Genomic DNA, 15419 nt, shown 5'->3' with positions numbered 1-15419 from the left:
CTTTCAAGTATCTATCTTCCTTTCTGCTCAATTTGCATTCTACTCCTCTCCCAATTTTCTTTCATATAGGTATTGCCATCACCTTGTATTCATTATATTCCCAAATATAATCACGATGATACACCAAAGAATCTATATACTTTAAAAAGACTTTCTCATGATTTATGCTTTAGCATGACAACCAATCATTACTACTCATCTTCAGGACATCATTTAGCTGTTCTTCTTTGGTAGCCTTCCATTGTTAAACACTTTTGACTGTTCTTAACAGATACTTCTTTTTTTAAAGGATTTCTCTCTCATTCATCATGTTCTTGATTATTAATCAGGGTTCCATTTTCTCCAGGTAAAACCAGAACATTTCCTAATGAACAATCCCCTTTGCAGAGTATCATTATATATTTCCATTGCTGTATACCAAAAGACTTCCATGTCCATCCCTGAATCCCAACCACATTGTCTGTGGCACTGTATTTCACAGTATCATAGAATGTTTTGGGTTAGAGGGGACCCTTAAAGATCATCTAATCCAATCCCCCTGAAACACATATCCAACAAGGGCATCTTTCACTAGACCAGATTGCTCAAAAACACTCCCCTTTAAGCCTGTGTTTCTGAACAAAGAACTTATCTCTGATCTTATGCAGACAGAGACTCATGCACACATCCCTCCTGCTTCCTTCCACTGACATCACATCATTTCCCCTCTTTCAAGATGCCAATCTCAAGCATCACCTTTGGCTTGTCCTTTCAGCTATCCTTGTATCAGTTCTCTACATTATCCACCCTTTGCCATCTTCTGCCTATTTAATATCCTTTCTTGTAATACATCTTTTGGTGTTGTCCAGTTTTGCTTTAAATGCACCATTAGCATTACAGAGGAAATGAAAATTACCAGGCACTGTTACTGGTTTATTCAATATGAATAAACATTTCCATCTGCCACAGAGCAAATCATTTCAATCTTTGACAAAACAAAACACCCTCTGAAATCAATAGGAACATTGAGCCAAAATGAAACAAGAGGTTTTAATAAGTGATGTATATTATTGTTTATACATAACAGAGAGAATACTCATCACCATTCTAGCTTTAACTTCAAGTCAGGCATGGAGAAAACATGTCACAAATTATTATGGCACACAGCCATACCAGTTTCCTCTAATATCCCAGGTAAATACATCTAACCACACAAGGCAGTAACAAGAAGATCCTGATTTCTCTTTTCAAAGCCAAATTCTAGCACAAACACTGCGACACCTAGGCCCTCCCTGACTTTTGATACCAGTAAATCTTAAATATAGCCTAACAATGGGGATATATTCAAGCAAAACAGACAAGCATCTGTCAGAACCCTTCTGAGGGTACCAGTGGGAAGCTTATCATTAGCACCACCACAGCAGACTGACATTTCAAGCCAATGTTTGAACTGCCATGAACAATCAGATTACATGCTTTTATTTAAGCACGAATGACTTTGAAACAGAAATGGGAATTTCAGCAAGCTGCAGGTTGAACAAATTGATTCTGTATGACTTACTTTTCACTTTTGCTCAAGAGAGGAAGTTTAAGAAATTTACACTACATGAGTCAAAGAAATTTATGGTTTTGTATTAGCACTATATCACTGCCAGAAGTTCAAGCTAAACCAATCACTTTTTAACTAGAAAAGGGCCTGAGACATGATGTTCTAATCTCAATCTGAACTTCACAAAGTTCATGGTGGTTATGTTACGATTTGGCATTTGGCTTAGGATCTTCTCCACTTTTAACGCTGAAGAAATTTTTCTTTAAAGTAACAGCAGACTCTCCTCTATCAAGTTTATTAGAAATCAATGAATCAGCTCGATCCAATCTCATTTCAACATTGTAAGAAGTCTAAATAGGTGTCTTTTAGTACTGCAGTTATAATAAACCCCTCTAAGGCTCTCCGGGAGTCTAGTATGGATGTGAATTCCAATATGAACAGGATTTGAGGACATCCCTGGACAGATTTGCCTGATAATTACTGGCTCAACTGCAAACTTGAGACAGGGAAGAATTTTTAGGTCAACAGTGCTCTCTAATGGATTAGTGCTGTATTGCGGTGGTTTTCTTGAGTACTGCAGTAAAAATCACTGTTTCCCACTTGAAATTAAAACACAAGAAGTAGCCAATGAATTGCAGACTTTGACAGCCTAAAGACAGAAGCTATTTCTTCTTACTCACAAACATCCAGAAATTGCATGAAGAAAGGATATTGTTCAAATGGAGAATCTGAAAAGAAACATCTTCAGACCATTTGAATTTTCTGGGGGTTAGATAAATAAGCTTTGGGAAGAAGCTGGTTTTGCACCATTGTTTGCAATATTCATACACACTGGAGGAGTTGACAGGCTGGCAGCACGTCTAACCATTCTGTTTCAGGGTTTGATTTTGGTTTGCCTTCTGCTTCACTGCAGTCAGTGATCTTTGCAGAGCATCCATGTAGTAGAAGGGAATAAATATCTAGTAAAAGGGCTGTATAAGGGCGTGCTTTCATGATCAGCTAAAGCAATTCTGAAACCCCTGATGTTGAAAGGGCAGAGCAGATACAACTGCAGATACACAACTGCACAAGCAATAGAACCAACACACGTGCACACACACAAAAAATAATTTAAAAAAAATCTGTTAAAAAAAAGAAAAAGATGGGGGAGGGGAGCAGTCTTAGAGTATCTGAATCATATAATCTGCACTCTGAAAATGCAGAAAAGAGCAATCAAGAACCCTTCAACAGCAAATGGCTCTGTTTTGTATCAACATACAGTCAGAAAAACTGACTCAGCACAGTGGGCAGAGCTGGGAGTGCCCCATATCAACAGAGAAAGTTTAAAGAACTACTTGAGGCAAGAAAGATGCTCCCAATAGTTATATTCAAGCAGAGTAAGAATGAAAAAAAAAAGCAAAAATTTGATGCCTGCTACTGCAACTCTTGAGAGACATAACTAGTTCCAAGTGACCTACCACTCTGGAGGAGACATTCCTCCACAAGTCTGGATATCTTTGCTCCTCAATCAAAAAGCTCAGAAGATCCATAAGGACCACTCAAAAATATTCAGGGGCATAAGATTCAAAAGGCATGAGTTCTGAAAGGAAAAGTGGCTCGTTAGCAATGAACATCCACAAAAATATTTTCATTGATGAGAATGTTTTCCATAGATCCTCACTGATAAAATACCTGGAAATGCCATGACAGAAGAGTAACCCTGAGCATTGCAGCACAGTGTGAGTCTCACAAGCAAGGACTGTAAAGTTGGTTGACTTCATTCTTTCTAACTGCAAGAGAACCTCACTGAAATACAGGGTCTCAGAAAGGAGGGGTGGTGTTTGCATCTTGGTTTTGTTCCTCCTTAAAGATGAGCCGTAAACTTCAATAACCATACTAATGAACAGGTCACCCATTCATTACAATAATCAGGCCTGAGGATTTCCGTACAGATAAAGAGTACTGTGCTCAGCTATGAAGACCAATTTCTCTCCTTGATACTCATTCGGCAAAACATATGCTGAGGGCTTAAATTCAAATGGCACATAGCAAATAGATTTTTGGTATCATATTACATATCTAAATCATTTGTGGAGTTTTGTTATAGCTACAGAACAGCATAAATCCATAAACAGTATCATGTTTGTGGTGGGTTGATCCTGGATGGATGTCAGATGCCCACCAAAGCTGCTCTATCACTCCCCCCCCCCTCCCCTGGACAGGGGAGAGAAAATACAACAAAAGTATTGAGGGACGAGGTAAGGACAGGGAGAGCTCACCCACCAATTACTGTCATGGGCAAAACAGACTCGACTTCAGCAAATTAGTTCAATCTTTACTTTATATTACCGATCAAACCAGAGTAGGATAATAAGAAATAACTTGAAAACTTAAAATACCTTTCTCCCACCCCTCCCTTCTTCCTGGTCTTAACTTTGCTCCTTATTTTCTTTGCCTCCTCCCCATTCAGCAGCTTAGGAGGATGGGGAATAGGGGTTGTGGTCAGTTCATCATACTTTGTCTCTGCTGGTCCTCCCTCCTTGGGTTTGCCATGCAAACCCAATACAACATTGTTGATTAGCTAGCTGTTGACTGACCTCAAAGAATGTACCTAACAAGTAAAACTTCCTTGGAATACAGTAAGTAGAAAGAAAAACAGGTCTTTCTCAAATTTCCTGCCATACCCTGGGAAAGAATGGTAAGATGCAATATCAAATATTTTGTGGACCCTCAAGCATACCTAAATAATTTCACAAAGAGGATAACAGGAGAGGAAGTGAGATCAACTCCAAAAGAGATCATTCACATTTGAGACAGGGATTTGCCTGTACACAACTTTGGAAGAAAAAGAATAAAGTAAGCATGTAAAAATACCCCCCACCCCCAATGCCATCCCAGGTTTCAGCTACTTGTGGGTAATCAATTGCCTCACAAAGAAATAGCCTGTCGTTTAATGTCCTGCAATAGATTTCTCTTCCACTAGTTCACACAATCATTCATTGAACCCAGCTATCCCCATTTATTCCCTGCCTATGGCATCCTACAGAGTTCCACTTCATGTTATCATATAGTCCTGCCCAACACAAAACTAAAAGCCCTAGATTTTGGAAGGTGAAATGATAGGACTACTTCACATTTTTTAATACTGGATTTGTTTAAAATACTACAGTGCACAACAGAATCTGGCCAATCCCTAGTCTTGGAAACAAAAAGAACATCAATTTTTAACATTTCCCTGAAGTATCAGTTAAATACCACAGTGATCTTTGTGCTTCTGTATAGCACACTTTCCAGAGCAGTGTATTATAAAACACTGAAACCAGTGCACAAAATAAGCCTTCTGATTAAGTTGAGTGCTTATGGCCCGCATTTTAAGAGTGAATTAATCCCAGCCCTGACACTAACATGTTGTGACACTCAGAGCTTTTCACTTCACCTCACTATATATTCACTCTTTTCTATTGTACAACAGACATAATGATTCTTTGCCTGTTGTGAAGCCTTCTGAGAATTGCAGCAATAAAGTACTACATATAAAGAGATATGCATTTATATTGAAATGCACCTATTCACAAAGAGCCATCAATTTCCAACTCACTAGTTAAACCATTTTTATAAGCTTTCATTCACAAAAAAAAACCACATGAAAAATTTACCTGCTCATTTTTGCAGATCCATACGGTACTCCCCTGAAGCAGAATAAAGATTTTGGTTTTGTATCCTTTCAGCTCAAGATATCCACTTTTCTCAGGAGTGACAGAAGTTCGAGACTGAGAATTATCATCAGACTGCAATTTCAAGGCATTGAGCATCGTATTAACCCAGTCATTTCTTTCTTCTAAACAAGAAAAAAAATTGGTCAGTTAGTTAACCAGCAGCTTCATTCTTCTCGACGCATTGGTTTCCCCAATGTTGTTGCTATGTTGGTTGATGGTATAGCTATGCCAAGTAAGAGAGAACATCCATGTTGAGGAGGAGGTGTGAATAAAAATAATGAGAACCTCCTGTATCAGTGGAGGTGTTAGAAGGACAGCCATTCAATTAACTCCCAACAATCAACACACCAATCCAAACAAAGTGATGATCAAGATTCTTAAAATCATGACTGCTAGTTCTAAGATACTTTATTCCAGACAGCTCAAACACTGAGGTGGCATGTTCACCTTCTGGAAGCCAGATCAATGGGAAAGAATTATAGCAGTTATGTAAGCAGAAACAGGGAGCCTAAATATCATCCATCACTGAAGAGGCAAACCATCACCAGTGCTATTCCATGCTTGGCCATGCTTTTAAGAAAAAACACTTGGTAGTTTACAATCTATTCCATTAAGGTGTGGTGGTTAAGCTTGATATTGTCAAGGGTACTGAGTAATCAAGAAAATGTATGTTTGAGTATCTTTGCATGCATTATTAATGTAACATCTTACAAATACATGAACACAATGAGGTGAAGTAATAAAGTTTCACTCAGTCTCATTCACTATGTTCAGACATTTCACCGGACTAAGATCAATATACTTTAATGCCAAGTAGTCTGAATGAATTAGATTTGCCTTATACAATTGGAATATCATGAATATTTCAACTGTTTGCTCTGAAAGAATCAGATCACAAAATATATTGGGGGGGGAGCTAGGGGGGACAGGGAGGGATTGAAAGTTCTATACACAGTTATATATAAAGGTGGCAAAATTAGCACTGAGGACTGAAGAGAGCACCATTGAAATAATAACATGCTTGCTTCATAAATGGCATGTGTGCAACATAAAGGAACAAATACACAAATTTAGGTGTCATAAAATACTTTGTAGAAAAGGAAGATAGCAGCCTGACAGATTAGCACAGGGAATGTGATCCAAGTGTTCCTGTAAAAAATTTTGCTTTAAAATACATATGTGCTTTCTTGAAATACTCCAGTAATCTTTTCAAAGTACTTTAGTATAGCAGAGGGCATCAAATTACTCTAGAAGTGGTTTTTTCCAATGGTATTTTACTCCAGTGAAACAAAATCCCACTGCATCTGAGCAAGCTATGCTCTAATTCACTGCTCTCCCTTGTTTAGTTATTTATTTTGCCCCCAAAAGCCCCTAAACTTTCCAAACAATTATATATACTGCTTTTCCCTCCAGATATTTAAATCCATCCAAAAGTAATGCATTTCCGATATCTCAAAATACATATGAAAGTCTCCATTTCAAAATCTTTGAAAGAAGTTAAGTACCCTTTGAGTAGTCCCAGAACAATTCCCAAACAGAAATCCACTGAAGTCATCAGTGAAGCATCAAGTAACAGTTTCATTTTTTTGCACATAACAGAAATCAAACAGGGTTATTTACATACTTTACCGGGAATACATCATCCACTTCTGCATACAGGAAGGACCAAATTCCTTATACAATAAGCATTTCTAACCTTAAGTGAACAGCTTTACAGACAGGTTACTATATCCAAATATGGTTATATACTATATGAAAATGGAATTTCATGTATAAAAAGTGGTTGCTCTGAATATATTTTACAAGACAGTGTAAGGTTTTAACATTTTTATAGTATCCAAGGCAAAGGCCCATAAAACAAATCACAACCCTACAAAGTGTATTGCACCAAGATAGTTATATTCTAATTTATGAAAAAATTTAAAATAAATTTGGACGAGAAATGCAAAAATAATGAAGAAATACATACTTTTAAACTCAGCTAAGAGCATAAAAATGACTGAAATTATCTGAGCCAAACCTGAGAAGAAGGATTTGTTCACCGATGCTGCACTCCTGTTACAGCCTGCAGCAAATGTTTACAACCAAGCTATAACCCATAAAAATGGGATTTGATAATGGAAATGCTGAGAGACCCTTAGCTATAATGGCTCTGGCATGTACTGCTGTAAATACATATTGCACAACTCTTCCTTGCTAGGCATTCATTTTTATTTGATTGTTTCCATAAATAAATCATACATGCACTGATATCGATTCCACATATTACAGCTGTAGGTTGATAAAGCACTCAACTAGAAGGCATACTAACTTCCTTGCTACAATTTACATTTGTAATCTCTATCAATACATGCCTTAAAATACTGTATAGGACAGAAAACCTTGGATTTCCTTTGATCACAGCATCACATCCCAGCCATCATTCATTGCCTCTTTGTCAATTTTTTATCAAGTGGTGACTCAGAGATGTCTGCGAGCACACAGACTGTAAGAGCTGCTAGTGAGAATTGAGAAATGTCCAGACATATTAATCTTTGGGAAGGATGAGGAAGGAGGAAGAAGAATTGGGAAAATAGTCTTCTCATTTTGATATTTGAAAAAGCCATTCCCCAACAATTTCCGTTGTTCTTACAAAGCTTGGAGTTATCTCAAGTTTCACTTTATGAGCTTAACCCGACTGGATTCCAGAAATATTTCTCATAATATCACAAGTTATATTTCACAAACAGAATTTATCAACAGTGATTACATGGCTTTTTAGCAATTTTTAGAATTATGCATCTTCTACTTACCTTCTTTATCCACACGGAAAACAAAAGTCCTATGGGATGTGACAACTTCAAACTTATTCTCCCCATGAACTCTTACTGTTGCTATTGCAGAGAGCAGTATTATTCCCTTTGAGAACACTTCCTGTAATAAAAAGGCAGTCAAAATATTTAATTCTCATGGAATGTTAAATCTTTTTGAGGTAATACTACTTGTCATGATGTTTAGGAAGTTCACCACACTTAATAGAAGTGCATTAGTAAGTGAACCCCTTCACTACCTACCTATCACCAACTTCACTCTTCTGGATCTATGCACATCTACTACACTCCAAAATGGAATAAAATCCCATGATGAGATAGATTGTGCAGATATGAGATGCAACTTCATAAATTGTCTCATAACATTAATATTGCAAAACATCACACTTCCATTTACAATTTAATGTCAAAATAAATTACATTTACTATCACACAGAAAAATAATTTTAAAATATATAATTATTATACTTGTATGATGGGAAAAATATTGTACTTTCTCTAGGCAGAGAATTCCAAACAATTTTGCAGTTCCCCACACACCTTGTCCCTTCAGTGGGTAGCCAATAAGAAAAGTAAATTCACTGAATTTATCCCAAAGTTCGAACACAAAGAAGGACATCACACTGGAAAAATACACTGTCCTGTCAGTGCTAACAAGAACGCTCTAGCCTGGATCAGGTATGTGCTTTTCTGCTATATGTGTGTGCTGGTTTTGGCTGGGATACAGTTAATTTCCTTCATAGCAGCTAGCATGGGGCTATGCTTGGAGATAGAAATAGGGTTCACCACACAGGTGTGTTTCAGCTATTGCTGAGCAGGGCTGACACAGAGTCCAAGCCTTTTCTGCTCCTCTCCCCACCCCACCCATGAGGAGGCTGGGAGTGCACAAGAAGCTGGGAGCTGACACAGCCTGGACAGCTGGCCCCAGCTGACCTGAGGGATATTCCATACCACATGGCATCACGTTCAGTATATACAGCTGGGGGATGTTCAGTGATGGAGTTTGTCTTCTCAAGTCACCATTAAGCAGAATACAGTCCTGCTCTCCTGGGGATGGCAGAACATCTGCCTGCCCGTGGGAAGTGGTGAATGAATTCCTTGATTTGCTTGTGCACAGCTTCTGCTTTACCTCTTAAAGTGTCTCTATCTCAACCCACAAGTTCTCATGTTTATTCTTCTCATTCTCTCTCCATCCTGATAGGGGGAAGAGTGAGTGGGTATGGGGCTTGGTTGCTGGCTGGGGTTAAACCACAATAATTTTAGGTCAGCACAAATTTTCCCAACATTTTTAGATTTACAACTAGGTATTAGGACAACTGAACAGAACAAAAATGCAAGATAGGAAAACGGAACTGCTACAAGTACTTCCTTTAAGTAGCTTACCTTTTAACCTAATTAACCTATGGGTTTGGGGTGGGAGTTAACAGGAAGGAAAGCTCATCAGAAACACATTTGCATGATTTCTGGATTCCAGAATTAACTCTGTCATGTCTCCCCTATGCTTTGATCAATTCATTTTCTGACCAAGACAACTCAGGTAATACTGATGAAATTTATGATTCAGCCACAGTAATAGTCCAAGAGTCAGCTTCCCATAAAGAAATTGTACTGTAATAACTTCCCTCCCAAAGTATAAATTATTGTAACAGACTTCATACAAGCACTTGAGGAACACTGTGAATGTGAAGCAGGAAGGATACACTGGATCATTTTTTTGTTTACTGAGTTTAATAAACTAATGTTATTTCACTTTGAGGTACTAATACATGTCAGTGAAGGTAGTTTAGCAGATAAATAAATAGAAATATTGAAATACAGCAGAAGCAAGCATGTTATTATAGTTACAAGAAATAGTCAGAATGATCATAGATAAAATTGCAGAGCTGTTTTTATTATGGCTATATTTGTTAAAAGAGTGATTTTAACATATTTGTTAATAAGGTTTGATATTAAGTTAACTACTGATTGTTCCAATGGTAAAACAAACTTTTTACATATACTGTTTCTGTAGGTGTTCAGTTAAAAATATGTTATGGTGTTTGCAGGCATCTACTGGCTGTATTTGGTACTACTGCAAGAGAATAACAGACTGCTGGAAGTTACAACTATTTTATTTCATTTGCTCAAAAAAAAAAGTCAATTTCCTTTTAAGCTGAGCATAGTTTTGCTTTGCTATTTAAACAATCATCCATCATCCTTTCTAAAGCTTTGTTCTCCAAGGCATACATATTTTCAAAAACAGTTTAAACCATAATAATTTATCAATTTTTCTTCTGCAGCTTTTCTTTCATGTGCAAAAATAATGCCTGTTAAAAAGCTCTTGTAGATCAAGATACAATATCTCTCTTTGAAATACTCCAGACTAGAAATCAGGTGAATTATTTAAGAATATAGAAAACAAAACCAAACAAATGCAGCCAAGAACTTCACAGCTATTTATTCTGTTACTGAGTGGTGTAAACTAGTTTTAGAGCTGCTAAAAATGCTCCAACAAAAAAAAAAATTCTAGCAGGGAAAGCAATTTTTTTTTTTTTTTATATCAGCTGGTTTAACAGAAACTTTTATTTTCAAATACAGCCCCACATCACTCCTTGACAGTTGTGGTTCAGAGCTGAGCTAAAGGATCCTGGAAAATACTACTTTGGACTGCTTTGGTTTTACTTTCACAACAGATTAAGTGTGACCTACTTCAAGAATGACAATGACTCACCTGCTTTGCAGTGAATTTTGCTCTTTGTAATGTTCACTTGTACTGTAACACAACAAAAGATTGAAGTTCTCCACCTGAAGAGTCAAGTCTTTTTCCTAAATCACCAACAGATCTGTCAGAGGCGCTAAGCTGTTTTAAATAAAAAACTTTCAAATAACCAGCAGTATTTTGCCTTATTATAAAGTGCAGGGTAAAACACCAGAGTTCTGCCAAAAGTTGGAAGAAATTTGAAACAAAACTTGTGCATATAGGGTAGCTGAAAAAAATTCTCCAATTCTACCTTCCCCTCTTCAGTTAACCACACTGTTGAGACAAAGCCACATGGGATGTTGTTCTGACTACAACAGCTTTCTCAGGACCAGGAACACAGAAGAAATAAGAGCAACACAGATTCAACCCAAAACCATCCCTAGGTCAGATGCTGTTTGTCAAAAACTGAATCTTTTTTTTTCAATGTAGATACAAAGTAAAGAAGAGATCTCTATCAAGTAGAAGTTGATGAACAACTAGAACAAGGTTAGAAAAATATTTATAAAATTAAGGTTTGAATCACTGAGAGAAGCATTCATATGGGCATTTTCAGGAATAACGTTCTCTGTGTCTTCCCTCTCTACTCTCCAATTATTTCACTCTTCATTAGCCATGTAATACACTTCACCTTCTTGAGAACCTCACTCCTCTCTAGTTCCTAATTTGAATGACAAATAAAGCTAGTTAATATTGGTAATGTTTCTGGGTAAAATAAACAGTTTCGCTCCACTGAGTCTAACCTTCTCTGCTTGTAATAAGAAGAAAAATATCAAATATAGATTGGTTTCCTTCTGAGAACTACTTTTAATTGATATGTGAAACCAAAAGTATAACAACTTCTTTATAACATGCTTGTCTGTGTAGGAACGTCCAAAAACAAACACAGATTAGAAGAGACAGAACTCATCATCATGTTCTAAATTTAAAACAACAACTTCCCCATTTAAATATATAAATGGCCAGCTATGTAGGTAGGAGCAGGGACATGCAAGGCCTTGCAAGGAGCCCAAGCTGCATGCAGGTCTTGATGGGTCTGCAAATAGTTATTTATGATATCAGGGTAACGACACACAAGCAACAGCAGGAATTTTCCATCTCGCAGGAAATATGAACTGCGAAGGTGTGGAGACAATGATCTAGCAGAGACCACTGCACCAAAAACTCATGTTACCAAGTGACACCACTGCTCACTCAACACAATCCTATTGGGCAATAAGAAATACTGGTACATAACTGTGTTTTCCTCCTATCTGCAAGCTAATTTGAGTTTCTCCAAATCCTCAGTTCCCAGAATTTCCTTCAGGCATTGCAGTTCTCAGATACATACCTTTCTTCACGTATATGACTCACCAAGTTAACAAGTCAAATGCTCAGGTTTGGTCAAACTGTATACACAGACCAACCAGCATCTCCTTCAATACCCAGAGCAAGGCTTGGACTCAGATTCCAGGAAAAGTGAGACAAAGAGGCTTCAGGTGTTTACCAAGCTACTGATAGCCTACCCTACCACACAGACCTTTTAAATAGAGGATGTAGAGTTGATAACTTCCTATGCATTGTGTGACACACTAAACATTCCCTTGAGCAGAAGGAAAGATTTCTGGAATCTCTTATGACAAATTTCTAACAAGTGCTATTCTAGCACAATTGACCTCCAAGTAACATTTTCAGTGACTTTCCAAAAAGAAAAAAGAACAGGAATCCCCAGTGTAGATACAAGACTTAAAATTCTTTATTAGCATTTCTTTCCCTAATTATGCTGCAGATAGTGTTAAGCAAATCCCATTGCTGTATTCTCTCAAGTCTTTCTTAATGATTAACCCGGCTTTTCTGCTCCTCTGAAGCCTTGGGATCAATACCACAAAGGGTTCCATTTTTTGTCACTGCAATCCAAACATTATTCTGTTGTTCCCTTCACCTACAAAATCATGTCTTCTACTGTAAGTGAAGTAAAGTAAGCAAGTAAAAACAGATTTTTTCAAGTTCGCAATCAGTAGGCACAAATATCAATGTAAATAATTCTTTGAGCTTGTTCTTAGTTCCCCAGCCCCTCAGGAGATAGTCTCATTCTACTTCAGTTCTTACACCCCTACCCCATCATAAGGCATCTATAGGTCTCTTATTGATTACCAGCAACCAGCATCCTGTTCTGGAATGGTTACCTGAAACTGTATTTTCTTCCTAATGTAATATGCATCTTCAACAGGAAATGGCTTCCAGCATTTAAAATAACACATATGCATAAAACCTCAACTTCCTTTAACATGCATATTGTACAATCATCTATCACTTTTAAGTCTAAGAAGGTCTCCATTACTTCTAAGAGGAAAAAATAATTAATAAACCACAGAGCAAAAGGAAAAGAATTTTGTAGTGTTCTGAAGGGTAATTACATGTGATTACAAGGAATACATGCTTTGTTGAAAACTATGATTTACAAATGCATTTTTGTGTCACATATAAGAAGTAAACTACTTTAATCAAAGCAGCTCATGAACCTGCTAATGATTCGGCAAGATTCAGTCCTCAGGTACAGAAACAAAAACAGCCATAGACATTGCAGTACTGTGGTGTTTTTGAACATTCCCATTCAAACCTAACCTAGTTCAATGACATGCAATTATCCACAGAAGAAAAACAGGAAAAAGACATTTTTAATCAAAGAGTCAACGAGTTTATAGGTTCAGGTTGGTTTTTTTTTAAATGGTCTTCCATGGTACTTTTAACTTCTCTCTCACAATCTCCAGCATGCTAGGTTGCCATGACAAGACACTGAAAACACCATCAAAATAGTATCTCTCAAAAGTTTAGCACAATCCTGTTCTGTTCTGCAGACAACAGCAGTGTCAATCTCTCCCTAAAGTAAAAAAAGATCTGATGCTATCTACCTGGGAAAGGTGAGTAATACAAGCCCTTCTAGGAAACAAAAGGATGAACAATACATGAAGACAAGGACACCTTAAAATATTTACTAACATCTCACCCTAGTACTTTAGAACTGAAAAATGAATGTAAGATGAATATTCATTTGTAATTATTCAATAGTTTCTTTATAGTACCTTGTGTACTGCACAGATTCATTTTGCTCCAAACATGACCAAAACATGTCCCTTACCTTTTCGTTGTTGTAATAAGAAATGCTCTCTCCATCAAATTTAACCCAGCGCTTCTGAAATACACGTTTGCTGTGAATCAAAAATTAACACAATTAACACAGCTAACACTGGTTTTTAAGAATGTCTCAATCACAAACTATAGAAAGGTCAAATCTTGTTTAGCTTCCTGTTCAAATGAATATTCTGAACATAGAGCATAACTTTAAGTGCTACAAGCTCTGTTAAGATACTTTCCAAAAATGAAAGCTGAGAACCTCAAATGACCATCTCACTGTCATGCTTAGGACAAGGACATCTCTGTTTACAGGCTATGGTACCTCCAGTCATTCCATATCAACACATCTCCCCAAGACTCTTGTTTCCTGGCCATTGAATGGATAGAAGCACACCACATCTCCCAACAAGTACAACATGAAATTTCATTTTCAATGTGTGTTATCAACTGTACATCTCTAATGAGAAACTCCTTTGATTATTTCAGTGTGCCACTAATTCACGCTCTATAAGGACCTTCTAAAAATATATTCTTACATCAACCTGAAGTGGTCCATTACACTCATTAAAAATGTCGACAGCTTGTTAGTTATCATCTATAAATGTCTCAGTTCTAAAATCTATTAAACAAGTTAATTAAGCAAGAACAAGACCCCACTAATGTTTTTTCCCAGCATTATTTCCTTTCCTTTTAAATGAGTGCTCTGCTTTAGGATTAGTAGACTGTGATAGCTTATCAAAACTTTAATCAAACAGCAGCTCTGGCTTAATTAAGTTGTATTATATGACTACAATAAATCATCATTTTTCATAACCTGGAAAGGCCAATGTACCATCTATTTTGCATTAAGATGTCAATAAGCTTCAAGATTATACAGGGAAGAGTGAACCTAAGTACCACATACAATGTGAGCAAACTGAATGGCTGTACAATTTATAGTGAATTAACTAAAAATAAGAGAGGCCGTACTTTAATTGCATGATTTGTAGCAACTTAAGAAAACAGTATATATTCTTTTCCCTGAGGAAAACAAAACTGCCGGGTGTAAATTGGAGCTCTATAAAAAGACTGGGAGGTGGAGAACAGAATGAAATACTCAGTTGGTGGGAAGTGAAATAAAATATGATAGTGCTCCAATAGTTTGAAAACAAAAAAATCTTTTTTTAATTTGGTTGGGGTTTTTTTAATTCTTCAGATGTTTGAGAAATGGTATTGTATGAAAAAGTAACAAAAATGTATCATTCACTGAACCACGCCTGAGAAAACGTCCTTGAAATGTAGCTGCGGAGTGTCACTGGTTCAAGGCTAATGACCCTGCAACTGTTTCACTCAGTACTAACCACTCTTAATTTTGTGGTTAACCATCTTTTCCAAATAATATATTCTCACATAGCATTTTATTGAAGCTTTCATAGCTTGTTCTCAACTCTATCCTTTCAAATAGTGCAAGACAAGCCAACTGGAATAAAGAACTATACTTTTCATCACTGCTAGCTAACTGCCAAAAGTGTTGTTAAAAAAAAAAAAAATCCTGT

General features: G+C 36.9%; 1 protein-coding gene across 1 annotated transcript in view; it reads right to left on the bottom strand.

Annotated features, from left to right (window-relative positions):
* The window catches only part of ARAP2 (ArfGAP with RhoGAP domain, ankyrin repeat and PH domain 2), a 124408-nt gene that overhangs the window by 87561 nt on the left and 21428 nt on the right, over window positions 1-15419 (bottom strand). The window contains exons 7-9 of the mRNA XM_069014304.1: window positions 13889-13958; window positions 8016-8136; window positions 5164-5345 (exon numbers count right to left, since the gene is read on the bottom strand). Coding sequence (XP_068870405.1) covers window positions 5164-5345; window positions 8016-8136; window positions 13889-13958 — 373 coding nt within the window. The remainder of the gene's footprint in view (window positions 1-5163; window positions 5346-8015; window positions 8137-13888; window positions 13959-15419) is intronic.

The sequence above is a fragment of the Aphelocoma coerulescens genome, chromosome 4 (genome assembly GCF_041296385.1).
Source record: "Aphelocoma coerulescens isolate FSJ_1873_10779 chromosome 4, UR_Acoe_1.0, whole genome shotgun sequence".
Taxonomy (NCBI): Eukaryota; Metazoa; Chordata; class Aves; order Passeriformes; family Corvidae; genus Aphelocoma; species Aphelocoma coerulescens.
This window is presented reverse-complemented; position numbering and strand designations above follow the sequence as displayed.